This window comes from Schistocerca piceifrons, chromosome 6 (assembly GCF_021461385.2).
Source record: "Schistocerca piceifrons isolate TAMUIC-IGC-003096 chromosome 6, iqSchPice1.1, whole genome shotgun sequence".
NCBI lineage: Eukaryota > Metazoa > Arthropoda > Insecta > Orthoptera > Acrididae > Schistocerca > Schistocerca piceifrons.
Genome location: NC_060143.1, coordinates 79,217,887 through 79,245,484, shown reverse-complemented (window position 1 = coordinate 79,245,484; position 27,598 = coordinate 79,217,887). Strand labels below are relative to the sequence as shown.

At 45.7% G+C, this 27,598-nt stretch overlaps 1 protein-coding gene and 1 pseudogene across 5 annotated transcripts in view; both read left to right on the top strand.

Moving 5' to 3' along the window:
• Positions 1 to 27,598, top strand: part of LOC124802503 (focal adhesion kinase 1) — a 762,075-nt gene that overhangs the window by 588,441 nt on the left and 146,036 nt on the right. For all 5 annotated transcript variants that reach the window (XM_047263324.1, XM_047263323.1, XM_047263326.1 and 2 more), the window contains one exon: positions 14,614 to 14,770. In XM_047263324.1, coding sequence (XP_047119280.1) covers positions 14,624 to 14,770 — 147 coding nt within the window. In that variant the 5' untranslated portion in view covers positions 14,614 to 14,623. The remainder of the gene's footprint in view (positions 1 to 14,613; positions 14,771 to 27,598) is intronic.
• Positions 21,103 to 21,220, top strand: LOC124803518 (annotated as a pseudogene).

Sequence of the window (27,598 nt, the reverse complement as noted above, 5' to 3'; positions counted from 1 at the left end):
CTAATAAGATTCAACGGACGCCGACGTAATACATCGTTGTATATTCGTATCACGCGGACGAGTGGATTCCGTATGCTGTAATGAGGATGTCCTTTTGCTATTTTCTTTCTCCTCAATTATTAAAAAGTGGTATCATAGAAAATGCAAGTATACCTCCTACACACTTCAGGATATAGTCTCGCAGTGCTACCGTTGAATTTATTTTCATTTTTGATACTTAATTTTGACTGATTCCATCCGCAAAACGAGTTTTTTCCCGCTCAAACTAAAGTAATGCATTTCTGTGCTGTATATTTCTGTATATTTAAAGTGAGTGCTTCTAGGATGTAAAAAATGATGTCCTAATTCGCGTAAGTAGTCCACCATTCCTCATTACGATAGTTCTTCGTAAATTATATTAATGGCTGAACAAATTTTGCGTCAAATTGAACCGAGATCGACGAGAAATCACAAACTTCGTTCCTTACGACAATCCTTGTCAAATCGATCGCAAATACGGTAACATTGTGTGAGATTCTGGGAAACAAAATGGGTGAACCGACACAACTAAATTAAGATCAGGCAGAAGGAACTGACCGCACCTGGGTTCGTGTGAATACGAGGTTTGGGAATTTTTGTTTTTTCGTGGAGAATCTGTATTTATTCATCAGTATCAACTTTGTTGCCTTCAAAGTAACACCTCTAAAATGTAATACTCTTGCACGGGCGCTTTTTCCAATCTTGGAAGCACTTGTGGAACTCACGTTTCGATATGGTGTTCAGCTCCTTCAGCAATGCTGTTTTTATGTCGTAAGTGGTGGCAAAACGACGAGCTTTCATGATTCTCTTCCGCCTCGGCATCAGAAAGAAGTCGCTGGGAGCCATGTTCGCCGAATACGGTGGCTGAGGCAACATAAAGGTGCTATTTTTTGTATTAAAAAAAATCGTGAACATCCTTTGAGGTTTGAGCGGGAACATTATCGTGATGCAATTTCCACGAGTGATTTTGCACAATTCTGGTCGTTTTGTTTCGATTGCGTCACGTAAACGGTGCGTAGCTTCCGAGTAATATTCCTTATTGACCGGAACTCATGACGCTTTATCCCATTGTAATCGAATACCCGTGTTTTGTTGCCTGTAGTAAACCTCTTTAGAACGTCGTTGTTGGTCGAAATTCAACAATTTCGGAACAAACTCCACTGCTTCACATTTTTCATGCCTAAAACATTCGAAAAAAATGCTTGGCGTGAACCAAAGGATATTCCGACATCACCACCACCCTCTCTCTGATGGTGATTCAGCGATTTTACAGAACCATTTCCTTCACTTCTTCCACATCGTCGTCAGTAATTAATGTGCTACGGCGTTCATGGCGGTCGTCGTTTCCATCGTCTTCTCGCCTCTATTTGAAACGTATACTACTCGTAAACTATTGTCTTACTGATAGCAGAATAGCGGAAAGCCACAGCCAACATTTCGAATGCGGTGCTGCACTTGATTTCATTTTTTCAAGCAAAATTTAATGCATCTTCTATGATCCATCTTTCGAAAGTAAATATTCGCCGAACACTCAAAAACATGTATAAACTTTTAGACTGTCAAAAATAAACCAAATATTCAAAAGGGCTGAAAATACCTACGTACACCAGGAACATGTATACCAACGAGATAAAAAATTTGAAAATCAAAAAATTCCAATTACGTTTTGGTCACAGTTCGTAATACGGCGTTCAGTATGTTGCGTAGCTGCTATTACTCGCAGTCTGTATGCACACAACTGTTTCCAGAATAATTCCGGAGCATTGTTGTAAAAGTACTCAGTTAGAGGAGACCTTTACCAGGGTCGAAGTATCTGCTCTAAGCCCCAAACAGACTGTCGATAATGTTCATGTTGGATGATCGGGTGAAAATTATCTTTTTTACCCATAAATTAGTTTAACCACGCACGAACAGAGACCGATGACAACAGTTTCACGGCCCATTATCATCAAAATGGAGTAGGGGTCCTTATCGCGAATTGTTATTTGTATGACAGCATTCACATGGTCATGTACGTTCATGTGGTGGTTGCCCATAACTACTAGCTGTAAGCGAGTAACGCTAGTACCGACGAGCGCCATGGAATCCTGGTCACACAACCGCCCCCGTATTCTAACGGCACGAAACGCGTATTCAGACAACGGATTTACCCTGGACGCCCGCCTCGGTCTTTCGAATAGAGTGAAGGGTGCTGGATTCTCCTCGGTAGACGTGCCGAGTAAAACCTGCGTGCCCGAGCAACGTTTGACAAGTTTCCTACATGTTGTCTGCTGCCAAAGCCCCTAGGAAATATATCGAAACGTCGCTCCGACACCAAGATTTTAATCTGCGCACTGACCAAGAATAATTCATCAGTGCAATTAGCCTAGAGGGCCGGAATTCTGACAGGATATAAGACGACTCCCGTGGTAGTAAACTGACCATGCGCCCATCTCCTGGTCGCCAACCACCAGTTGCTGCGTCTCAGCGCCATTTATTTCTTTGACGCATCCATGCTGAAAATTAGGGCTATACCTGCATGTACAATCCGCTGCACCCCTTATTGTGTGTGGGTGAGGGGACTTCACGTTCCAATGTCACTTCCACCCTCTCCTGTTCCAGTCGCGGACGGTTTGCTGGAAGACAGACTGCTCCGTGTTAGCTCGAATCTAATTTTGCTTTCGTGGTCTTTTCGCGAGATGTACGTACGCGGAAGCATTAACATGATTCTTTAGAGCTTACTAAGTCAACCAGTGCCGAAAACCGAAGCTCTTTTTTGCATACTACTTGGTAAAGGCACCAGATGGAGGAGCGATACTAAAGTAATGCTCGAACGTCCTTCGTGAGAGGCCTTAATTTCCTTAGGATTCTTCCAATGTGTCTCGGTCTTACATCTCCCATTTCTGTGATTAGTTTTAGGTGGTCATTCCACTTTAATTAAGTCCGTAACCTGCAATAGATATCGATAAGAGTTCTGTATTCTGCCTGTACTGGGCGATTGAGGGGTAACTCAGAATATTAGTCTTTGCCGTCATGATTTACCAATGCAGCTAGGAAGCACAACGCTTCATGTATCACACAGTGATTTGCAGTAGGGGGAGGGAGAGGGGGATAAAGATTCGGTAGCAACAATGTCTCCAAACTGTGATTCCTGCCTCATTGAAGAGAAGATTGTGCCGACATTAATACAGGATGACAATTCCTGAACTATATAGAAATGAAATCGTCATAACTTCTGAACGGTTTGCGTTAGGACGTTCAAACAGCACGATGGCCACAGGGCATGATGGGAATTATTATGCGCTGTGTGGTTTGTTTTAGCGAGGAAGCCCACTTTCATTTGGATGGGTTCTTGAGTAACCAAAATCGGCGCATTTGGGGGACTGAGAATCCACATTTTGGGATCGAGAAGTCTCTTCACGCTCAGTGGGTAACTATGTGGTGTGCAATGTCCAGTCACGGAATAATCGGTGCGATATTCCTTGATGGCACAGTGACTACCGAACGGTACGAGGAAGCTTCGGAAGACGATCTCATTCCCATTATCCAAAGTGACCCCGATTTCGACAAGATGTGGTTCATGCAACACGGAGCTCGACCCTATCGATGCAGGAGAGTGTTTGATGTCCTGGAGGGTCACTCCGGGAACCGCATTCTGGCTCTGGGGTACAGAGAGCCCACTGGCATGGGCCTCGATTGGCCGCCATATTCTCCCTATCTGAACACATGCGACTCCTTTTTGTGGGGCTACATTAGAGACAAGGTGTTCAGCAATAACCCCAAAACCATTGCTGAGCTGAAAACAGCCATTTAGGAGGTTCAGAAATGGCTCTAAGCACTATGGGACTTAACATCTGAGGTCATCAGTCCCCTAGACTTAGAACTACGTAAACCTAACTAACCTAAGGACATCACACACATCCATGCCCGAGGCAGGATTCGAACCTGCGACCTGCGCCACATCAACGCCAATGATGGCAGGCATATCGAACATGTCATAACCTAAATCTGAATATCTGTAGTGACTTTTACATGTTGAATAAAGTGTGTGCATGCCGTAGTTTGTAAATAATTTACATTTTTTTTCATATACACTCCTGGAAATTGAAATAAGAACACCGTGAATTCATTGTCCCAGGAAGGGGAAAATTTATTGACACATTCCTGGGGTCAGATACATCACATGATCACACTGACAGAACCACAGGCACACAGACACAGGCAACAGAGCATGCACAATGTCGGCACTAGTACAGTGTATATCCACCTTTCGCAGCAATGCAGGCTGCTATTCTCCCATGGAGACGATCGTAGAGATGCTGGATGTAGTCCTGTGGAACGGCTTGCCATGCCATTTCCACCTGGCGCCTCAGTTGGACCAGCGTTCGTGCTGGACGTGCAGACCGCGTGAGACGACGCTTCATCCAGTCCCAAACATGCTCAATGGGGGACAGATCCGGAGATCTTGCTGGCCGGGGTAGTTGACTTACACTTTCTAGAGCACGTTGGGTGGCACGGGATACATGCGGACGTGCATTGTCCTGTTGGAACAGCAAGCTCCCTTGCCGGTCTAGGAATGGTAGAACGATGGGTTCGATGACGGTTTGGATGTACCGTGCTCTATTCAGTGTCCCCTCGACGATCACCAGTGGTGTACGGCCAGTGTAGGAGATCGCTCCCCACACCATGATGCCGGGTGTTGGCCCTGTGTGCCTCGGTCGTATGCAGTCCTGATTGTGGCGCTCACCTGCACGGCGCCAAACACGCATACGACCATCATCGGCACCAAGGCAGAAGCGACTCTCATCGCTGAAGACGACACGTCTCCATTCGTCCCTCCATTCACGCCTGTCGCGACACCACTGGAGGCGGGCTGCACGATGTTGGGGCGTGAGCGGAAGACGGCCTAACGGTGTGCGGGACCGTAGCGCATCTTCATGGAGACGGTTGCGAATGGTCCTCGCCGATACCCCAGGAGCAACAGTGTCCCTAATTTGCTGGGAAGTGGCGGTGAGGTCCCCTACGGTACTGCGTAGGATCCTACGGTCTTGGCGTGCATCCGTGCGTCGCTGCGGTCCGGTCCCAGGTCGACGGGCACGTGCACCTTCCGCCGACCACTGGCGACAACATCGATGTACTGTGGAGACCTCACGCCCCACGTGTTGAGCAATTCGGCGGTACGTCCACCCGGCCTCCCGCATGCCCACTATACGCCCTCGCTCAAAGTCCGTCAACTGCACATACGGTTGACGTCCACGCTGTCGCGGCATGCTACCAGTGTTAAAGACTGCGATGGAACTCCGTATGCCACGGCAAACTGGCTGACACTGACGGCGGCGGTGCACAAATGCTGCGCAGCTAGCGCCATTCAACGGCCAACACCGCGGTTCCTGGTGTGTCCGCTGTGCCGTGCGTGTGATCATTGCTTGTACAGCCCTCTCGCAGTGTCCGGAGCAAGTATGGTGGGTCTGACACACCGGTGTCAATGTGTTCTTTTTTCCATTTCCAGGAGTGTAGTTCAATAATTGTAACACTGTATAATGTGATAAATACTATCATCCAAGACGAATTAAACCGTTACGAGTTTAAAAACTTACTGTTTTTTTTTAAGTGACCAGCAACAAGTCCCTCCCAAATGTATTTGCTTTTTTATTCTTCCTTGAAAAAAGGAACTTCAGAGTTTTACGTCGGCCGCTGTGGCCGAGCGGTTCTAGGCGCTTCGGTCTGGAACCGCGCTGCTGCTACGGTCGCAGGTTCGAATCCTGCCTCGGGCATGGGTATATGTGATGTCCTTAGGATAGTTAGGTTTAAGTAGTTCTGATGACATCAGATGTTAAGTCTCATAGTGCTTAGAGCCTCCAAATGCGAAAATATTTTGTTGACACGGACCTACGTAGGGAGGAATGATCACGACGATAAAATAAGTGAAATCAAAGGTCGTACGGAAAGATATAGGTGTTCATTCTTTCCGCGCGCTATACCAGATTGGAATAATAGAGAATTGTGAAGGTGGTTCGATGAACCCTCTGCCAGGTACTTAAATGTGATTTGCAGAGTATCCATGTAGATGTAGACGTAGATTTGAACCATTCTAAGTTTTACGAGTATAGAAGAGGTGTTTTTATTGTAAGTATGCGGTTACGCATGTACGATTTATTCAGGTATCACAGAATTTTTTTGTGACTTTTCATACTTTAGTTTAGTCTAAAATATTACTATTTATTTTTGTAGTGCAATCCGAGAAATGCCCTCTGTATAAGTTTGTCATGTAATCGTATTTGGTCGAGTGGGCTTTGCCTGGAACGAATAAAAGCAAAAAAAATAGCTAACATTCATCTTATATCAGATAAGGTTAAGTTTACAGGTAGAAAAAGAGAACATCCATGGGATCTTAAAAAATTTACACGTTCTGTCCGCTTTTACCCCTGAGGATGCTGTGTAGGAAGGACTTGGACATGAAGGTTAAAGTTAGAATACTGCGGGCGCAGTGATCCTCTTACTGAAGAATTTGAAAACTGTTGACCTTACTAGTTCGCCAAGGATAGCAGGAAGTTAAATAATGACTGCTGGTGAAACCTAGAAGCGGGCAGACTCGAAGCTGGCCGTCTTTTCTTTCGGGTGAAATTCGCAAACAGCCGCCGTCGTTGGACGTTCGCCCTTGGACGGGCAGACACCGAGGCTTCCGGTCTGTATTACGAGGCTCTAAAAGCAATTAGGAGGCCAGCGCGAAGCAAAACACAGCAGAACAGGAGACACTGTGCGTCGGCCTCCAAAGTGTCCACGCGCGTGACAGCGGATGCCGGCAGCTGGCGAGAACTGTGCAAGGGAGGGCCCCAGTCCCCCCTGCACGACTCCTTGACGGTCGCTGGTAGCCCAGCCCGTGAGTCAAAATACAGGCCGCCTCTTGCACAGCTCCACTGGACGTTTGTGGCCTTGCCTTAAGTGTCGTGCCCAGCGTGCGTCCTACGCATTCTTTGCCGACTCACAGTCGAACATATCAGCATGCTCGTCATCTGGCGCCATCTTTTCGTCACACAGAGGTATTGTGATAGTAAATACAGAAGGCAAGACGAAAAAAAAATTTTTGAATAAAAGTATTCCATGAACTGAACTGTGTACAAAGCCAGGTCAACAGGCATTACATGCATTGACCAAAAAAATGGCCAATTACTAGCTGAAATCTAGATCTGCCAATAAAAATTCCAAAGGAAGACTGATAGCTGAAATCTATTGTTTACAAATCAAAATAACGGTCGCTACGTGCAACAGCTTCTGAATGGAGGGTAACCTGACTTTGAATAAAATCCAGAATAACGTGCGGTGATAATACGTACAGGGTGTTTCAAAAATATTTTTACAAGCCTTGGGGACAGATTTCTAACAAAAAAACAAAAAAAAAATTCATATAACTTTACGTCATAAAATCCTTCATTTTTGAATTATTATTGAAAGTTTACAGTTTAGGTGATTGGAGCTCAGCAAACACAGAAACTCATAATAAATGGTCGAAATGCCCTCCTCTTGTTACTGAACACGCATGCTCTCATCGGATCACGGACTGTCGCGCCCTTTCAAATACTCCCTGACGATTTCTAATATGTTTTGCAGACTTTCATGACACGCCGATGAAGAGTTTCTGCATCCGAGCTGTCTTCTACATATACCAGTTGTTTAAAATGCCTCAAACGACAATAATCGACTGGATTGTGGTAGGAGGAACATGCAGGCCATGGAACTGATCCTCCTCTACCTATTCATATGTCATGGTATTTTCCAGCCATTGGATCTGGAACACAGACTGCAATGTGCTCCAGCTCCATCATGCATAACCCACACGTTTCTTCTTATTTGCAGGAGTACTTCTTCTAAAACGTCTCTGAGGGCGTTGTGAGTAAAGTCCCTTTAGACAGCACCTTTAAGACGTGCTGGGAATACATACGGCCTACTAGACACTAACCTTGCAATGCCAGCCCACACACTATTCTTAAAGTCATCTATTTCTTCCTCCACATGTACAAGGCTGCTCTGCGAATCACACTTAAACGCCTGGCAGAGGGTCTATTGTACCACCTTCATAGTAATTCCCTATTATTCCACTCTCGAAAACGCACTGAAAGAACGAACACCTATATCTTGCCATGCGAGCCCTAATTTCCCCAGTTTTATCACAATGTTCGTTTGTCCTTCTGTAGGTCGGCGTCAACAAAATATTTTCGTATTCGGAGGAGAAAGTTAGTGAATGAAATTTTGTCAGAAAATTCCGCCGCAACGAGAAACGCCTTTGTTTTAATGATGTCCACTTCAAATCCTGTACCGTCCCTTCTATTTCTCGACAATACAAAGCGTGCTGCCCTTTTTTGAACTTTCTCGATGCACTCCGTTAACCCTATCTGGTAAGGATCCCACACTGCGCAACAGTACTCCAAAAGAGGACGGACAAGCGAAGCGTAGGCAATCTCTTCTAAGAGTTCTGCCAATAAAACACAGTCTTGAGTTTCCTTCCTCACAACATTTTCCATGGTATTTCTTTCCAGTTTAAGTTGTTCGTAATTTAATTCCTAGCTATTTCGTTGAATTTACGGTCTTTAGATATGATTGATTTATAGTTTAACGGATTCCTTTTAGCAATTTGGATAACCTCAAACTTTTCATCATTTAGGGTCAACTGCCAATTTTCGCACCATACAGACATCTTATCTAAATCGTTTTGCAGTTTGTTTTGATCTTCCGATGACTTTACTAGACGATTGGCGACAGAATCATCTGATGGTGACGTCTAGCCTATACTGTAGCATGAGCCTTTCGATCGGCTCTTATAACTTGTATTTGTAAATCTGTTATTCCATCTCTTTCAAGCTTTGCCTCATCCTAAACAAAACTGAAGAGAAAAAGCGGATTGCCAGTTTACGCAACAGGCCATCGGCAAAAGTTCTCCCGTGACGGGTGATCAGTAGGATAAGCTTCTGCAAGATGATAAAGATACACGAGTTGCTCGTGAAATGTGCTCCATACTCAATTTGGCGACATGTCTTGCGCTGATACTTGGCTCCTCTTCGACAACCCGTAAAATGTGCCCTTCCTGGTCAGGCATACAAGCAACACGTGGTCCTCTTCAGCCAATAGTCTGTGGTGCTGTGGATCCTGTCGCGGCACCGTAACGATACACAGCACCAAAGGCTGCATGAGTCTGCTGTCTCGGGTCAGGAAACGCCGTCTCATACAGCCGCTCAACCGCGTGTCAATTACCATTCGCGCGGCCGTAGATAAAAATCGAGTCTACCCGCTCACGAAGGGAATATCCTGCCATGTTTGAACGGAGCACTTCCAGTTAACTCACCATCTGTAGTACAGATACACAGTGGACACGCTGAAGACTGACGAATGTAAACATGTCTATCTGGCAACACAACGTGTCCTGGGATACAAATGCTTCAAATGGCTCTGAGTACTATGGGACTTAACATCGGAGGTCATCGGTCCCCTAGAACTTAGAACTACTTAAACCTAACTAACCTAAGGACATCACACACATCCATGCCCGAGGCAGGCTTCGAACCTGCGACCGTAGCGGTCTCGCAGTTCCAGACTCAAGCGCTTAGAACCGCTCGGCCACACTGGCCGGCTCTCCTAGGATACAAGGAGTCAAACGGGTGCGTAGATAAGTGAAGTTGTTGGGGTGGATCTGGAAAGCCGTTGAACACCAACTTTCATTAACAACTTGAATACCAGGCATTTTCGAGCATATGTTTATATGAATTTTTTTGTTGCTTTGGTGTGAAAAAACCTGTCCTCATAGTTTCGAAAAGTATTTTTGCGACATTCTATACATGTGAGAAAATAAAACGCCTACAGCTGTCCTTAAGATTTTATTTATTTTGTTGCAACCAGTTTCGGCGCTTCAATGCGCCATCTTCAGGCTGTAGTTGATGCGGAAGGGGTTGACACGATCCCTAGATATATATCGCATTAGTGGCCAGCGTAACTGGTTACGCGGACTGTCTGAAAACTTTGGTGTTAGCACTCTAACCATCAACTCAACTTGATGGTTAGAGAATGCTTTGAAAGGGCACGGCCAACTTCATTCCCTAATCCGATTGGACCAGTGACCTCGTTGTTTGATTCACTTCCCCAAAACCAATCAACCACCCTTGATTAACAAGACCTCTTTGGCATCAGAGGAAGACTTGCAGTCGCCGGTTATGGCGCCGGCGGATGCCAGAGGACCAGGGATTGGTGATCTTGGGTACCGGAACAGGGTATCTGTGTTGACGTGGGTAATCATCACATCGAGCCGTACTTGCAAGTGGACCAAGACGACAAGCAGCAGGAGTCGGACAGCAACGTGTGTTGTGGTACTTTGCGTGTAGCGGGAAAATGGTACGTTTCCGGAAGTGAGTTCGTATGCTAAATCGTCTTGTCCCCACTAACAGTCCTCAAAATCTGTTAAGGAAATTTAACTACACCCTATAGATCTGGACAGGACATCTCAGTGCGCCTGAACAGTGGATTGTCAGCTACAGCTTTAGCGTCCGAAGCAGAATTGGTTCACCAACCCCTCGTTTCCACATTCACAAAGGACAAACCTACTGTCTGCTGTGTGAAACATGCATCATTAAAATCAATGTGCAGTATGACGGCCGCAAATTACTCTCCGCAAGTTTTACTTTTTGCGCCAAGGTTCCGCGGTTGGTACTACTCGTGACTTGCGGGCGTCAAGTCAACGCCTTTTTTCCCTAAGATTCTGTGTATATTTTTTTGCATTCAGCTGTCATCGATCACTTATATCTGTGCGCACACTCGTTTGGTGTCACTTTCAGAAGTCTTCCATCCCCAGCGACTTCTCGATGGGTAACTGTGGCTGTTAGCGAGTCCTGTCTACCGAACCGCCTGGCTAGTGCAGTGGTCGAAACGCTGTCTGCATCTTGCTCTACGCATCCCGCCAACCTGGTTTATGTTTTCCGTGGCTGCTCTGAAAATATACTATAAAGTTCCTCAACGGTTCCACCGACGATGCCACGACCAATTCGTTATATCAGCATCCAAGTGATGTAATGCTCCTTACCTGATCACCTCGCACTTTACGGGGCCTTGAAACTTTAACGAACCAGCCAGTGTCACATTTTTTTCTCTTCTAACAACTATTACCAGTGAAAGATTTCTAACTTGCAAGGTTTCGATGACGTAATATTTGATCAGAAGGCTCGTCGCTGACGCTATTTTTGAACACGGGACGAATTTCAGATTCGTTTGCTACTGTGCGTAATCTCTAAAGTTGGATGTGACGTCGGTATCAAGGCGAGGCTACATTAACAGACGGCTGGACGCGACAAGACAAGCACCTCACTGGCCGCTTATAACGGTACAAGCGTTGTGTTGACAACCGCAGACAATGGCTACTACATTCCACACGAGGCTACGCGCCGAGTTTACGGCTGATTCTAGTTTGCACGTTACTGCTGTGTCGTGTTGTGTAGTGTCAATTGTGGCGTTACGCGGGTGAGCAACCTTCGTCCATTGTAACAGTGGAATTTGGAAATTTGTGGTAAGGTCTTATGGGACTAAACTGCGGGGTCATCGGTCCCTAACCTTACGCACTACTTAATCTAACTGCAACTAACTTACGCTAAGGACAACACACACACTCATGCCCGAGGGAGGACTAGAACCTCCGAAGGGGGGAGCCGCGCGGGCCGTGACAAGACGCTTGAGACCGCGCAGCTGCTCCGCGCGGCAGTGGAATTTGCTTTTCTGGCTGAATGTCACTACTGTCGTAACAACGCGACCCAACTGTGGGCGGGAGGAGGATTGGGCAGCGAGGGTGAGGTTGTGTGTAGCGTATGTCTGTCAATTCCGTTATACAGATGGCGTGACGGCGTGTCTTTAGTCTGGACACTGTGCAGCTGGGCAGAAGCCATTTCTGCTTCTGCCGACCACGTAGCGGAAATGAAACTAAGAATCTCTCCTGAGGAAGGGGAGGGGGAAGTGAATGCCGGAGTGATTTATTTAACAAGAGCACGCCACGCAGAGCAACCGCTCCGCCTCCTGATGACCTTGACGCAAACTCCAGCCCCCTTCTTTTTGACACCGAATGTGGAAGGAGAGCATCCTTCTACAAATACGGTTTCACCCATCAGATGAAGTTTCCGTAAATAATTTCAGGCAGCTGGCAGAATAGACTTTTCCTGTAAGACAAAGTCGCCAGTGATCATTTAAGGGTGAGTTCGGCGTTCTCGTGGAGGGTGGTGGTGGGGATGTACTTGGTTTTACGTTATTTACAATCAGTATCGACAACATCACAATTAAAACAGCCAACGGTTTTTCCACGTTCACGTTGGTACCACCGGTTTACGGCCGATTGCCGAAGCCTGGCTAGTCCTGGGATGGCTGACCATCAGCGAGCGAGGTGCCGCAGTGGCTAGCACACTGGACTCGCATTCGGGAGGACGACGGTTCAATCCCGCGTTCGACCATCCTCATTTAGGTTTTCCGTGATTTCCCTATATCGCTCCAGGCAAATGCCGGGATGGTTCCTTTGAAAGGGCACGGCCGACTTCCTTCCCCGTCCTTCCCTAATTCGATGAGACCGATGACCTCGTTGTCTCCTCCCCCAAACAACAACCCGCTGACATACGGGAAAACCAGGGTGCCGTTGGCTTTCAGGACACGCGAGTCGCCTATTGAAAAACTTGCACCAGGCCGTGGTGTCACACTACATTTATGTATTTTACAACTTCAACTATAAAATGAATGTCACAACCACCATTATTACTCGTCAACTAATTGCTATTTTCTTCTGCAATTAGGTGCAGTGTACTACACGTATATTTATAGCATTAAAATGTTGTTGTTATGTATACATGCTCAGTAGAAACTGGTTTTCTATACATTTAACCAAAGCCATCCAAACGAATATCTTGCGTGGACAGGAGTCTAATATGGCTCTGGCCGGCCGGAGTGGCCGAGCGGTTCTAGGCGCTGCAGTCTGGAACCGTGCGACCGCTACGGTCGCAGGTTCGAATCCTGCCTCGGGCATGGATGTGTGTGATGTCCTTAGGTTAGTTAGGCTTAAGTAGTTCTAAGTTCTAGGGGACTGATGACCTCAGATGGTAAGTCCCATAGTGCTGAAAGCCATTTGAAGCATATTTTTAAAATATGGCTCTTCATGCAACTGTCTTTTGTAGCTCACTTACTTTTGATCTTTTTCCTTGGACACACACATCGCATACGTTCCACACGACCTCTGTGTGTGTGTGTGTGTGTGTGTGTGTGTGTGTGTGTGTGAGAGAGAGAGAGAGAGAGAGAGAGAGAGAGAGAGAGAATATCTGTAAATGCCAAGTTGCAATGTGGTTCGAAATCTTCGTCAAATTCTGTTCGTTTTATGTGTAGCTGGGTAACTCAGTTCATGCTACCTCCAGTGTGTTTGTGTCTGTTGAAGCACCGCGGAGTTCAAACCAACTGTTTAGCCTTTTCACCTTGTCCTACATGTCACAACATGCATCTCAAGTCTATAGTTTGACACATACGCATGGGAAAGTGCAGTATGCCCATGCTGCCACAACTACTCACCCATCGTCCTGATGTTTGCGATACTGACGTTTACTATCAAAAACAATAAAAACTGGTTTCGTGTTCCCTATTTTTTCTTCCTTTCGTTTTTTCCAAAAGTGTTTTGTCTGAAATTCTGGTTATTAATTTTTACCAAGTCTGCAACCGGCGCTATAGTCGGGTTGCAAGCAATGTGGCGGTCTGCCTGTCGGTGCCCTATTTGAATCGATTAGGCCAAACAAATTTTTATCTCCATGAATTGTCTAAACACGGATGAGGAGGAGACGTGCAGTTGCCGTCCCTATGCGATGGGTGGCGCGTGCCGTAATATAATACAGCACAGTCCAGCGGCGGTGGGAAGCCGGCGCGGTACCTCGTCTTCCGGGGGCAGGTGTGGTGTTGTGGTGCCTTTGGCCACCTGCCCAACACACGGTGGCGTCGGCGCGAGGTTATACGGGCTCATGGGCTCCCGCCGATGTACGTAACGCGCGAGATATTTTCTTCCGGATCCGTCAATAGCGTCTCTACGCCTCGATTACATTGAGACCTGTCATTCACTGTTAGTGTTAACGGAGTCGTGCTGATTAGCAGCAAGTTTGACTAACTTTCTGTTGTATGTAATTTGCGGAACTTGCGTGTCTCTCTTCCTTTAGGAATCAAATTATGCCTGAACACCCAGAAACTAAATCAGTATAAATAACATCGTGTAACGCGTTTTTTGACTTAGCAGTATTTCTATTCTCTGTTCTCGGTTCCACTCGTTACCGAAAGCCCTGACTTCGAGCTTCGATGCTTGCATTGCTAGAGGAAGCCTGGCACCAGGTCGGCGTTGGTTTGTCTTAAGAATGTCTTGTAGAGGTTGGGTCAGCAATACTTGCCGCCAGCTCTACCAGCCCATTTCGTTTGATGACCTCTCTCTTGTATTTAACCTTGCTTTGTGAGGGTATTCCAAAGAATGTACATGATTACCTCTCGGTTTGTCTTTCCGTGGCCTAATTAAGAGTGCTTGTTCGTATCCTGCCCCAGCGCACGCCTTTGCTGACGCGTTGCGTTTTGGCTGTGTGCCCGCAGGCATGAGGGCATGAACCCGGCGGGCGGCGACTCGCGGTGCGCCTCCCCCAGCGACGGCGGCCGCGGCGCGCAGGACAAGGACAAGGCCACGCTCAAGGTGCACCTGCCCAACGGCTGCTTCAACCTCGTCAAGTATGGCGACGCCATCGACGTCAAGGTAGGCCTGCGGCGCTCTCATCCTCAGCATCATCATCCTCCTCTCCAACATCATTATCATCATCATCATCCTACCCTCTTCTCAGACATCATCACCCTGCTCCCTGACATTACCAACCTCATCGCCGACATCACCATCACCATCACCATCACCATTCTCATCGAGTTTATTCCCTCATGCTCTTTATCCCCCATACTCTTTACCATAATGATCATCATTATCCTTATTTTTTCTTCCTCTTCGTCTATTGATCTTGCTCTTAATCCTCTTGACCCTCCTCTCTTCTTCCTACCCCCCCCCCCCCCCCCAATATATACAGGGTAGGTCCATTGACAGTGACCGGGCCAAATATCTCACGAAATAAGCATCAAACGAAAAAACTACAAAGTAAGAAACTCGTCTAGCTTGAAGGGGGGAACCAGATGGCGCTATGGTTGGCCCGCTAGATGGCGCTGCCATAGGTCAAACGGATATCAACTGTTTTTTCAAATAGGAACCCCGTTTTTTATTACATATTCGTGTAGTACGTAAAGAAATATGAGTGTTTTAGTTGGACCACTTTTTTCGCTTTGTGATAGATGGCGCTGTAATAGTCACAAACGTGGTATCACGTAACATTACGCCAGTGCGGACGGTATTTGCTTCGTGATACATCACCCGTGTCAAAATGAACCGTTTACCAATTCAGGAAAAAGTCGGCATCGTGTTGATGTATGGCTGTTGCGATCAAAATGCCCAACGGGCGTGTGCTATGTATGCTGCTCAGTATCCTGGACGATATCATTCAAGTGTCCGGACCGTTCGCCGGATAGTTACGTTATTTAAGGAAACAGGAAGTGTTCAGCCACATGTCAAACGTCAACCACGACCTGCAACAAATGATAATGCCCAAGTAGGTGTTTTAGCTGCTGTCGCGGCTAATCCGCACATCAGTAGCAGACAAATTGCGCGAGAATTGGGAATCTCAAAAACGTCGGTGTTGAGAATCCTACATCAACATCGATTGCACCCGAACCATATTTCTATGCACCAGGAATTGCATGACGACGACTTCGAACGTCGTGTACAGTTCTGCCACTGGGCACAAGAGAAATTACAGGATGATGACAGATTTTTTGCACGAGTTCTGTTTAGCAACGAAGCGTCATTCACCTACAGCGGTAACGTAAATCGGCATAATATGCACTATTGGGCAACGGAAAATCCACGATAGCTGCGACAAGTGGAACATCGGTATGGTGTGGCATTATAGGAGGAAGGATAATTGGCCCCCATTTTGTCGACGGCAATTTAATTGGTGCAATGTATATTGACTTTCTACGTAATGTTCTACCGATGTTACTACAAGATGCTTCACTGAATGACAGAATGGTGATGTACTTCCAACATGATGGACGTCCGGCACATAGCTCGGGTGCGGTTGAAGCGGTATTGAATAGGATATTTCATGACTGGTGGAACATTACGGAAGGCGAACTAATCGCTGTTGAGAGGAATGTTGTTACACGTATTGCCAAATGCATTGAGGTTGACGGACATCACATTGAGCATTTATTGCATTAATGTGGTATTTACAGGTAATCACGCTGTAACAGCATGCGTTCTCAGAAATGATAAGTTCACAAAGGTACATGTATCACATTAGAACAACCGAAATGAAATGTTCATACGTACCTACGTTCTGTAATTTAATTTAAAAAATCTACCTGTTACCAACTGTTCGTCTAAAATTGTGAGGCGTATGTTTGTGACTATTACAGCGCTATCTAGTGGTCAACTGAAACATTCATATTTCTTTACGTACTACACGAATATCTAATAAAAATAGGGGTTCCTATTAAAAAAACAAAAAAACGCAGTTGATATCCGTTTGACCTATGGCAGCGCCATCTAGCGGGCCAACCATAGCGCCATCTGATTTCCCCCTTCAAGCTAGACAAGTTTTGTTCTTTGTAGTTTTTTCGTTTGACGCTTATTTCGTGAGATATTTGGCCCGGTCACCATCAATGGACCACCCTGTACATATATATATATATCCATTTATTTGTTTTAGTGTCTCTCCTAGCCGTTCTCGCCATTCATCCTGCCATTGCTCGCAGTTTTAGCTTAATTTTCACACTGAAACTGCATGTCTGACTGCCATGGCTCAGAACTGGTAATATTTATGTATTCATTTAGTTTTTCACCTTGGAAATATTAGCGGTATAATGGCCGTCTGTTATGACTACCCAGATAATCTGAATATAGCTCATTACGTTCATTTCATACGGAGTCTTACATTTAGTGTGCAATCCAACACTTGCGTGTAGGTGTGACATAAATGGCTACATCAGAAATAATATAGACAAATTGTTCAAATGGTTCAAATGGCTCTGAGCACTATGGGACTTAACATCTATGGTCATCAGTCCCCTAGAACTTAGAACTACTTAAACCTGACTAACCTAAGGACAGCACACAACACCCAGCCATCACGAGGCAGAGAAAATCCCTGACCCCGCCGGGAATCGAACCCGGGAACCCGGGCGTGGGAAGCGAGAACGCTACCGCACGATAGACAAATTGTATTTGTTTGTGGAAAGCAGAGTAGAAAATAAATTCCACGCGGATATAATTATAGGAGGTGCTGTGGTAGTTACGTGAGGACAAAAAAATGAAAGAGGAACGTGTTCAAATGGAGGGGGAAAAAAATGAGACGACTCTTCGATACAGTAAAAGACAGAGCAACGTACACGTTAGTTGTAAACCTTCTGTTTTGGCCTTATCCGAAACTTAGTTTTGAAATATTTATTTATAGTCCGATTAAAATTGCTCGATACATGACGTTCGTCCGTTGCTGCTACAGTGTTGTCTCATCGGCTGCCGGCTACAACTCGGTTATAGGCGACACACAAACACGGCGGGTTACTTCATAAATGCCTTCAATGTGTAAAGCGGAGCGTTGTTGGAAGTGGTCGCAGCGAGGTATGTTAGGAATGCGAGATGCTCTGTCGACAGCTGGTTTTAAGAGACCATCGGAGATGAGGGTATCATCTGGAGTGCCCCAGGGAAGTGTGGTAGGTCAGCTGTAGTTTTCTATCTACATAAATGATCTTTTGGATAGGGTGGATAGCAATGTGCGGCTGTTTGCTGATGATGCTGTGGTGAACGGGAAGGTGTCGTCGTTGAGTGACTGTAGGAGGATACAAGATGACTTGGACAGGATTTGTGATTGGTGTAAAGAATGGCAGCTAACTCTAAATATAGATAAATGTAAATTAATGCAGAGGAATAGGAAAAAGAATCCTGTAATGTTTGAATACTCCATTAGTAGTGTAGCGCTTGACACAGTCACGTCGATTAAATATTTGGGCGTAACATTGCAGAGCGATATGAAGTGGGACAAGCATGTAATGGCAGTTGTGGGGAAGGCGGATAGTCGTCCTCTGTTCATTGGTAGAATTTTGGGAAGATGTGGTTCATCTGTAAAGGAGACCGCTTACTAAACACTAGTACGACCTATTCTTGAGTACAGCTCAAGCGTTTGGGAGGGAGGACATAGAAGAAATTCAGAGGCGGGCTGCTAGATTTGTTACTGGTAGGTTTGATCATCACGCGGTTGGTACGGAAATGTTTCAGGAACTCGGGTGGGAGTCTCTAGAGGAAAGGAGGCGTTCTTTTCGTGAATCGCTACTGAGGAAATTTAGAGAACCAGCATTTGAGGCTGACTGCAGTACAATTTTATCGCCGCCACATTTCGCGGAAAGACAACAGATAAGAGAGATTAGGGCTCGTACAGAGGCATATAGGCAGTCATTTTTTGCTCGTTCTGTTTGGGAGTGGAACAGGGAGAGAAGATACTAGTTGTGTTACGAGGTAGCCTCCGCCACGCACCGTATGGTGGATTGCGGAGTATGTATGTAGATGTAGAACAGTGGCTGAGCTGCGACAGACGAGACGATTTGCAGCTCTGAATTTAAACTCTTCTCCTAAGTTAACCACAACCGCGTGATGTGCAATGTGTCCGAGAAAACAGCGGTCAACATCTGTGACATAACTAAAATCACGATCGTCATGTTCACGGCGATTAAAGTTAACCTCTGCGAGAAAACGCAGGACAAAAAAATTCTGCTTGGCGCTAAAAAATAAACTGTAATTTTTCGTTGCCATTAGTTACCTGAAGCTATCCTTACACTGGCTACATGAGCCGTCGCGTTGCCAACCGATCAGCAGTTCTCATTGGCACTTGGTCGCAGATGATAGGCGGCAGAGGCAGATTACAAACAAACAAACAAACAATGGCAGGAAGAAAAATAAGAGCAAATAAAAAAGTTTAAACGATGATGAAAACCAAGTGGTAGAGTATTAAAAATAAAAAGAAATTACATTTAAACCAGTTAACTGAATAGAAATAATAAACATAGTTTCTTGATTAGATTTTAAAAAATAAAAAATTACTGCGTTTGACTGGGATAGAACTTACAACTTTCTTTCTACACTGCAGATATATACGCTACCCATTGCGCTACGCCACAACTCTGGGTTACGTGGTTATTAACTCTGTGATGAGCCAGTCGCAATGACGAATTCCAGCTTTCAAAAATACGGCTTCACGTAATGTCGTGCGAAACTGATCTCTGTGATTATGATAACTGTTTATGTGACGCTGAGTCACGTGTCGTGCGGAAGGAGACATTAGTATTTAGTTCGTGCTGCTTATGAAACGTGTATAAGTCATTAGCATCGTAGTGTGTGTGTGTGTGTGTGTGTGTGTGTGTGTGTGTTGTTGTTGTTGTTGTTGTTGTTGTCAACTGACCGATTCTTGTGGCAGCTTGGCAACGGCGAAGGATTTGGGCGTGACGTTGACCTCTCTGATTAGAGGGCGGGAGACCACCTCCAACGCCTCAAGTGCCGACTATCAAGTAATTTTAATCGGATTATAGTTTACAAACAGCACAGAACATGATAGTGATCGGACAGAATTCTTGTTACACATCCGCTGGAGCAGGCCTGCCTAAGATCTTTGACAGCTAGGTGAAATGCTTTGTTTGAGGCTACGTAATTGCACTATAGTCCGATCCACGTGCGATGGCGGTTCGCGCGCATGTCGCGGGAATTGCATTGTTGAAGATTCCAAGCGACAGTTGCGGTATGCGCATGCGCGTGCTATCCGCTTGAAGAAAGCAAATATCTTGCAAATTATGTCTGCCGCTTATTTCTACAGAATTTTTCACTAACCACCGCAATCAGCGATGACAACTCGCAACAAATGGAAAGAAATTCACTGAACAACTCGCTACCATCACGTTTAATTCTCGCATTACCTACGGAATTCACAACAGGTTGCTCAGAACACACTGAAGGCTCCTTGGCTGTCGGAGCATACGTGACGTAGGTGCGCAAAACAAGCCTAAGTTCGACAGCCATCATTCGTGACTCCAACTACAGTAGTCTATGACGCAGCCAGCAAAGGTAAATCTGATGCTCAGTTGCTAAGAGTTCAATGCTTATCGGCGTTGAAAAAACGAGCTACTACCTCTGTCTCAGGACTTATGCACATATACAGTACTTATCTAGATGGTGCTGTGGCTCTGACACTTGGGTCGTGATCGGAGTAACTGAGTTCACATCACTGTCAGATCGTGCTCGTTTAAGATTTGCTGAATAGCTTAAGATAGTGCCGACACGATCACCTTACAAGGCTACGGTCGGTTCAGTAGCACCGGCGCGTCCACTTCGAGGTGTCACTCCCAGTTTAATGGCCTGGATGCTGATGTTACATTAGGCCATGCTCCTCTTTTGCTCTTCTCGTGGCCACACACGGGCGATGACACTATCAGGACAACGCCATAACAGTGCAGAATGTGTCTGTAATGGTGCTATACAGCAGAAGCAGGTATACTTCGAGAGGTGGTTTTGCAGACGTAAGACAGTGAGGTTCCATCTCCATGCCTCGCCGGACCAACCAACGTGTTCCTGTGGCAAGGGGAGGGGGGGGGGGCGAAGAGAGAGAGAGAGAGAGAGAGAGAAAGAGAGAGAGAGAGAGAGAGAGAGAGATAAGACGTTTCTATACTTTCTCCTTCGAGCCATCTGCACAGTCTCTGCTCAGGAATTGAACCAATTGACAGTGATGTTCTTGTATTCCTCGTGGGAAAAGTTTGCAGCGGCAACGCTGGCTGATGGTTCTCACACGGGCACAACCACGGGCAGCGATGTGTGATCTTGCTTTATAGTGTAGGAGTTACTATACCGGACGATAGCATACAGCGCCGTCCAACGGTGGCACACCCCTCTTTGGTGAGCGTTGCGCAGTACGTGTCAGATGTAATTGTTGTCTTGTGTTCCGTGAAATCGCCAACGGCCTTGCCGCAGTGGTAACACCGGTTCCGGTCAGATCACCGAAGTTAAGCGCTGTCGGGCTGGGCTAGAACTTGGATGGGTGACCATCCGGTCTGCCTAGCGCTGTTGACAAGCGGGGTGAATCAGCCCTTGTGAGGCAAACTGACGAGCTACTTGAATGAGATTTTTCACTCTGCAGCGGAGTGTGCGCTGATATGAAACTTCCTGGCAGATTAAAACTGTGTGCCCGACCGAGACTCGAACTCGAGATACTGGCAGAAGTAAAGCTGTGAGTACCGGGCGTGAGTCGTGCTTCGGTAGCTCAGATGGTACTGACGAGCTACTTGATTGAGATGTAGCGGCTCCGGTCTCGGAAACTGACATACGCCTGGGAGAGCGGTGTGCTGATCACATGCCCCTCCATATCCGCATCCAGTGACGCCTGTGGGCTGAGGATGACACGGCGGCCAGTCGGTACCTTTGGGCCTTCATGGCCTGTGCGGGAGGAGAGGAGAGGAGAGGAGAGGAGAGGAGGAGGTTCCTTGAAATAAAAAAAAGACCAATTTCCATACAGAAGATGATTGCCCTCATGCATCGACTCGAGTAAGTCGGTTTTGCCGAAGCTGCATGGCCCCAGTTCATTAAAAGTTGATTTGATTCTTCGTCGATGTAGGGTATTCACGTCTCATCATGCGTAGAAGTGTGAAAACAAATCATCTCTTTCCATCACGATCCAAAAACTCACATCCGTTTGACACTATATGGTTTTTACTGTAGGTCGATAAGATTTTCGGCATCCAGCTTACAATATGCAAGCTTTTCCGTCAAAATCGTGCAAATAGTCATGCTAAAATGAGGAAATTCATGAACCACATCTTCAGTCTTCGACCTGCATACTTTATGGCGCAATGTCTTCGGTCTGCCGTACTGCAGCCGCTCGTCTCTTCACCGTCCACAGTTTCTACGTCCGCTTTTAAGTTGTCGGTACCACACAAGGTTATTGTTGTTTCCTTACTCCCACAATCAAACAACCACGGAATCGAAACATAGACTTCTGTGGCTTCTTAAATTGGTACACGGTGCTGCATTTGTGCAACTTAATCCTGAGCAAATAACTTTCAAATATAAGCAAGCGGCCCTGCAAATTACTTTTGTGAGCTCCTCCAGGAACTTCCCGCAATCGTTATTTTAACAAGAGCCGGCCGCTGTGGCCGAGCTGTTCTGGGCGCTTCAGTCTGGAACCGCGCGACAGCTACGCCCGCAGGTTCGAATCCTGCCTGGGGCATGGATATGTGTGATGTCCTTAGTTTAGTTAGGTTTAAGTAGTTCTAGGTTCTAGGGGACTGATGACCTCAGATGTTAAGTCCCATAGTGCTCAGAGCCATTTGAACTTCAAAAACATCACGATCCATTTCTTCACAGCTCCTACAAAAGACAGGGTATTAGCCCTAATGATCTTGCCGTCGGAAAAAAACACTAAACGCTGAAAAAGACGAGGAGAATAATATTCATGGCTACATCTACTGGTGTAGATTCATTCGTGTTCCTATAGTGACAGTAACACGCACATTCTGCCTGTTCTGTGTACAGCATGCCTCAACCGCCCTACTCTATCCCACACAGTGTCGCGAACGGAGAGGGCAGAGGATACAAACCTCAAACCATTACCCCCTTTCCCCGTCCCCTCCAGCCGCAAGGAGATGTATCAATTCAGTCTGAAGATAGAAACAAAGAGAGAAAGAAAATGCAATGGGTGCTATGCACCAAGGTCATTTGTGGCAAAATGCCTAGTCTAAAATGTTTCGCTGTTCATAGCTATTCTCTTTGGAACTGTAAATACTAGATGTCTCTGGAGTCTGACAAAGTCTATTGGCGTCGTGCCTTCAATTCGCAGTGTTTGTTCTCCCGTTACCAGCCACTCTCAAAAACTACTAAAACGTGAGTGCAGACAGTATTCACATGACAGCTGAGTATTATGCACAAGTTCTATACAAACTGTGCTCCGTTAAGTATAGTGTATTTTTGGTGATTAATAAACAAAGTTGTTCAGTAGTTTATAGCATTACTTTGCACTCGTGCTTTCTGAACGAGTCCGTGACGAGACGCGCTGCCCGTCTTTGGACCTTGTCTACAGTATTTCCTTCATCGATGCTATCCCAAACTGAGAAGCAGCACTTAGGAACCAGTGGAGGGCAGGGTCCTGTAGGCTGACTACTCCGTGAGCGAACTGCACTACCTGAACATTCTTCCAGTCAGTGTGTCTGGCATCTGACTGTCGTAGCATTAGTTTTGTGTGGCCGCTCCGTACACATAATCCTAGCTTGGTATTTAAAGGATGTGGCTGTTTGCAGTCAGTGTTCGTCAGTCATGCAGTCGTACAACAATATTCTACTCGTATTTATGATGATAGTACAAACTTTCAGGGATCGTGTACGTGTATCAATTTGAGGTAACAGACCCTGGTCCGGAAACGACCGAGTCGAACGTTATAAGCTAGAATTATTCTGATACCTCTGACAATGGAATACGTGTACCGTTAGTATTGTTACTAAGATTGTAGAGTAGGTGTGGTTCCATCATGATGTAGTCCCACCTAACTTTGGACTGAGGGTTCGTGTACACCTGAATCAGACGTTCTCTGAAGAGTGGGTAGGCAGAAATGATCCTGTTTCGTGACCAGCACGTTTACCCTCTTGATTTCTTCTTGTGGGCCATGTGAAAAGTTATACGTACGAGACTCCTGTCGAGACTGAAGAGGATCTTCAGACAAGAATTCTCACTGCCTGCGACACTGTTCAACGACAGCGGGGATACTAAAACAGGCGCGACGGAACTCTGTATGATCGTCCATCTTGTACTGACACTGGAGGACGCCATTTTAAACAACTGCTGTAAATGTAACAGCTTGTGGAACTCCTGCACGTAAATTAAAGTCATTATTACTGTACTGTAGGTTTAGGGATTTCGGTATCTCTGATATGAAGTTACGTATGGCGTTACTAGTCCATCAACAGGGGAAATGATCTGATGGTATTAAGGAGCATTCAGCGGCAGTTCTGCCCATCATGATCATGTTTCGGAAGTTGGGGGCCCTTAGTTTGACAGCTGTGCGAGGCTAAGGCGGAACGTGAGTAAATTTTTGCTTGTACCTTTCGACTCATACGTTTCCGGACTAGGGTCCCCTATCTCACACTGATACATTTACCTTTGTCTATACATCGTCACGGGATCATCCTGTATAAGTTGACAGTCAGTTTTCCGATCCCTCCAACAAGCGTCGGCCTCTGAAGGTCTGCCCGTGTTTCTCTATAATATTCTAGCATTTCTAGTTACTTATATACTATAGCAAACATTACAACACTTGGAAAGAAACAACTGCCTTCTGTTCCTTACAATTAGTGGTGGGATTCGTATCAATGAACCAGTTACGGAAGACTTAAGGTACTCTCCGGGTTGTCTATTTGCGGCGTAGAAGGCAAATACCATTCTTCAATGCAGGGTAACCTTGACTCTCACTGAGAGACGACCAGCAGGCGCTGCTGGCTACAACTGTACGCAGAACCAAACAGATAGAGAAAAGAGCGCACTGCTGCCCATGTCTTTAACACTTGGAATGCCCTCTTTTGGGTGAGCACACATTGGAAGCTGGATCGTACGACTGTCAGTCGCCCAAAGTCACATGGCATCCCGTGAAAACTCCTAACATGAACAGAACATTGGAAGCACTCATACCACAAGCAAAACAGTCGTACGACTGTGTACATGTGACCGGCGACCGGGTCCCATCCAGCTGGGATTTTGAAAGCGGTGTTTTAATTACACTATCTCTTTCATGGAGAATCATTAACAGGTATATTTTGAAAGTGATCTCTATTACACAGCATCACATTGCTTGGTCTGTGTTGTTATAAATTATTTGCAGCGTCTGGAACAGATCGGCAACACATATCATGTATCGTTACTCTTGAAGCTCTAGTCATATTTTACATGCTACCTCCACGAAACTTCCAAATTTTGGTTTTTAAGCTTGCGTAACTGCTGCTGAGCTCAGAGTAGATATTGAATTCTTAAAGTTCTCGAACTTTTCAGCTGTGCTTCAGACTTCCATCACTTATTCTAAAAAACATATTTCTTGACTAGCTAAATAACTGGCGTTGCCCGGGTATTTATTTATACACTGAAGAGCCAAAGAAACTGGTACACCAGCCTAATATCGTGTAGGGCCCCCGCGGACACGCAAAAGTGCCGCAACACGACGTGACATGGGCTCGACTAATGTCTGAAGTAGTGCTGGAGGGAACTGACACCATGAACCCTGCAGGGCTATCCATAAATCCGTAAGAGTACGAGGGGGTGGATATCTCTTCTGAATAGCACGCTGCAACTCATCCCTGATATGCTCAATAATGTTCATGTGTGGGGAGTTTGGTGGCCATCGGAAGTGTTTAAGCTCAGAAGAGCGTTCTGGGAGCCACTCTGTGGCAATTGTGGATGTCTGGGGTGTCGCATTATCCTGCTGGAATTACCGCAATCCGTCGGAATGCGCAATGGACGTGAATGGATGCAGATGATGAGACAGTATGCTTACGTATGTGTCACCCGTTAGAGTCATATGTAGACGTAACTGGGGTCCCAATCACTCCAACTGCACACACCTCCACCAGCTTGAAGAGTCCCCTGCTGGCATACAGTGTCCACGGATTCACGAGGTTGTCTCCATTTCCGTACTCGTCCATCCGCTCTATACAATTTGAAACTGGACTCGTCCGACCAGGCAACATTTTCCCAGTCATCAACAGTCCAATGCTGGTGTTGACCGGCCCAGGGGAGATGGCTCGCACGCTAACACTTGTTGATGACCCAGCATTGAAATCGGCAGCAATTTGCAGAAGGGTTGCACTGCTGTCACGTTGAACGATTCTCTTCAGTTGTCGTTGGTCCCGTTCTTGCAGGATATTTTTCCGGCCGCAGTGATGTCGGAGATTTGATGTTTTACCGGATTCCTGATATTCACGGTACACTCGTGAAAAGGTCGTCCGGGAAAATCCACACTCCGTCGCTACCTCGGAGATGCTGTGTCCCATCGCTTGTGCGCCGACTATAACACCATGTTCAAACTCGCATAAGTCTTGATAACCTGCCATTGTAGCAGCAGTAACCGATCCAACAACTGCGCCAGACACTTGTTCTATGTAGGCGTTGCCGACTGCAGCGCCGTATTCTGCCTGTTTATATATCTCTATATTTGAATATCCATACCTGGACACACTTCTTTGTATACAGTGTTTGAAATAGTATGATTTGGGGCAAGAACGAAGACACTGCTGGGAATAAGCCGGATTCTGGATATAAACGTTCGCTCGCCTGTGCCACTTCCCGTCAGAATTCCTGCTTCTATGATGTTATGTTGGAGAGTAATAAATTTAAGTCTCTGTGAGTGAACGATTCTGAGGGGAGAGACAACGCATGATGCTCTCGATCAGACTTACATTCCGCCTCGCTTTCGGAAGGAGTATCCAAAAAGCGAATTGAAAAGCCTGATGTTCTCGCCTACAGTCTTCATTGGATGCTTGAGACCTCACAATGCTCAGTCTTTTAGCCGTTCTGGCGTAGTCAGAAAGACTTGACCGTTTTCTAGAGATTTTTATTGGTAAAAAAAAACGAAATAAACTTGGTAAATTCTTTTTTTTTCTAGCGAAGAATGTAATTTAGACCTATCGACAGAAGTAAAACAGTGTCGTTAAGTCCAAGCAAAATCAGTAAATTCGTATATCCTGGCCAAGTAAATTCAATATTAGTTTATACTGGTGAAGATAACATTGAGGCGCTTAATTCTGTCATTGACATAAACGGCCGAAAATACGTCTGTACTGGGTTTAAAAAACTAACAGCGCCATCTACTACCGTGCTATAATTAAACATGCGAACTACTAAGTTGAGCAGGAGATTTTAGATAAAACTTTAACTGAAGATATAATTTTTTCGTGTTCCGATTTTGACGAAATAAACCCTACATGTTGCCTCAAGGTATCCCCAGTTTACCTATGAAAACCTCATGAAAATTCGCTTAGTAGTTTTGGAAATTAGCGTGTCCAGACAGACCTACACGAAGTTTTACAGCTTTATTATTAGTGTAGAAAACATCTGTTATAATGTATGATAATGTATGTTATTGTAGCACTTTTGTTTTCACTTGTATTGCGTAGCATTTCAACTTTAAGTAAATTGCAGGAGGTTGTTGTTGTATCAATTATGATATAATGAAACAACATATTGTACTTCCTTTAATATCATCAAGCCCAGGGTTTACGTCAGTAGCCTTCCGTAACACCCTTCATTAGCAAGACATCTCGAACGCGCACCCTATACAACCTGTCTAGCATTTGACAAACGTTTATTGAAGAAACCTTCAGCAGAATTGTCATAAGAAATCCCTTTCGTCAACTGCTAAACATGCGACAGTCAGACGAGTACGCGTGAAATGGTAGAGTTCCAGTCGCACAACTCAGG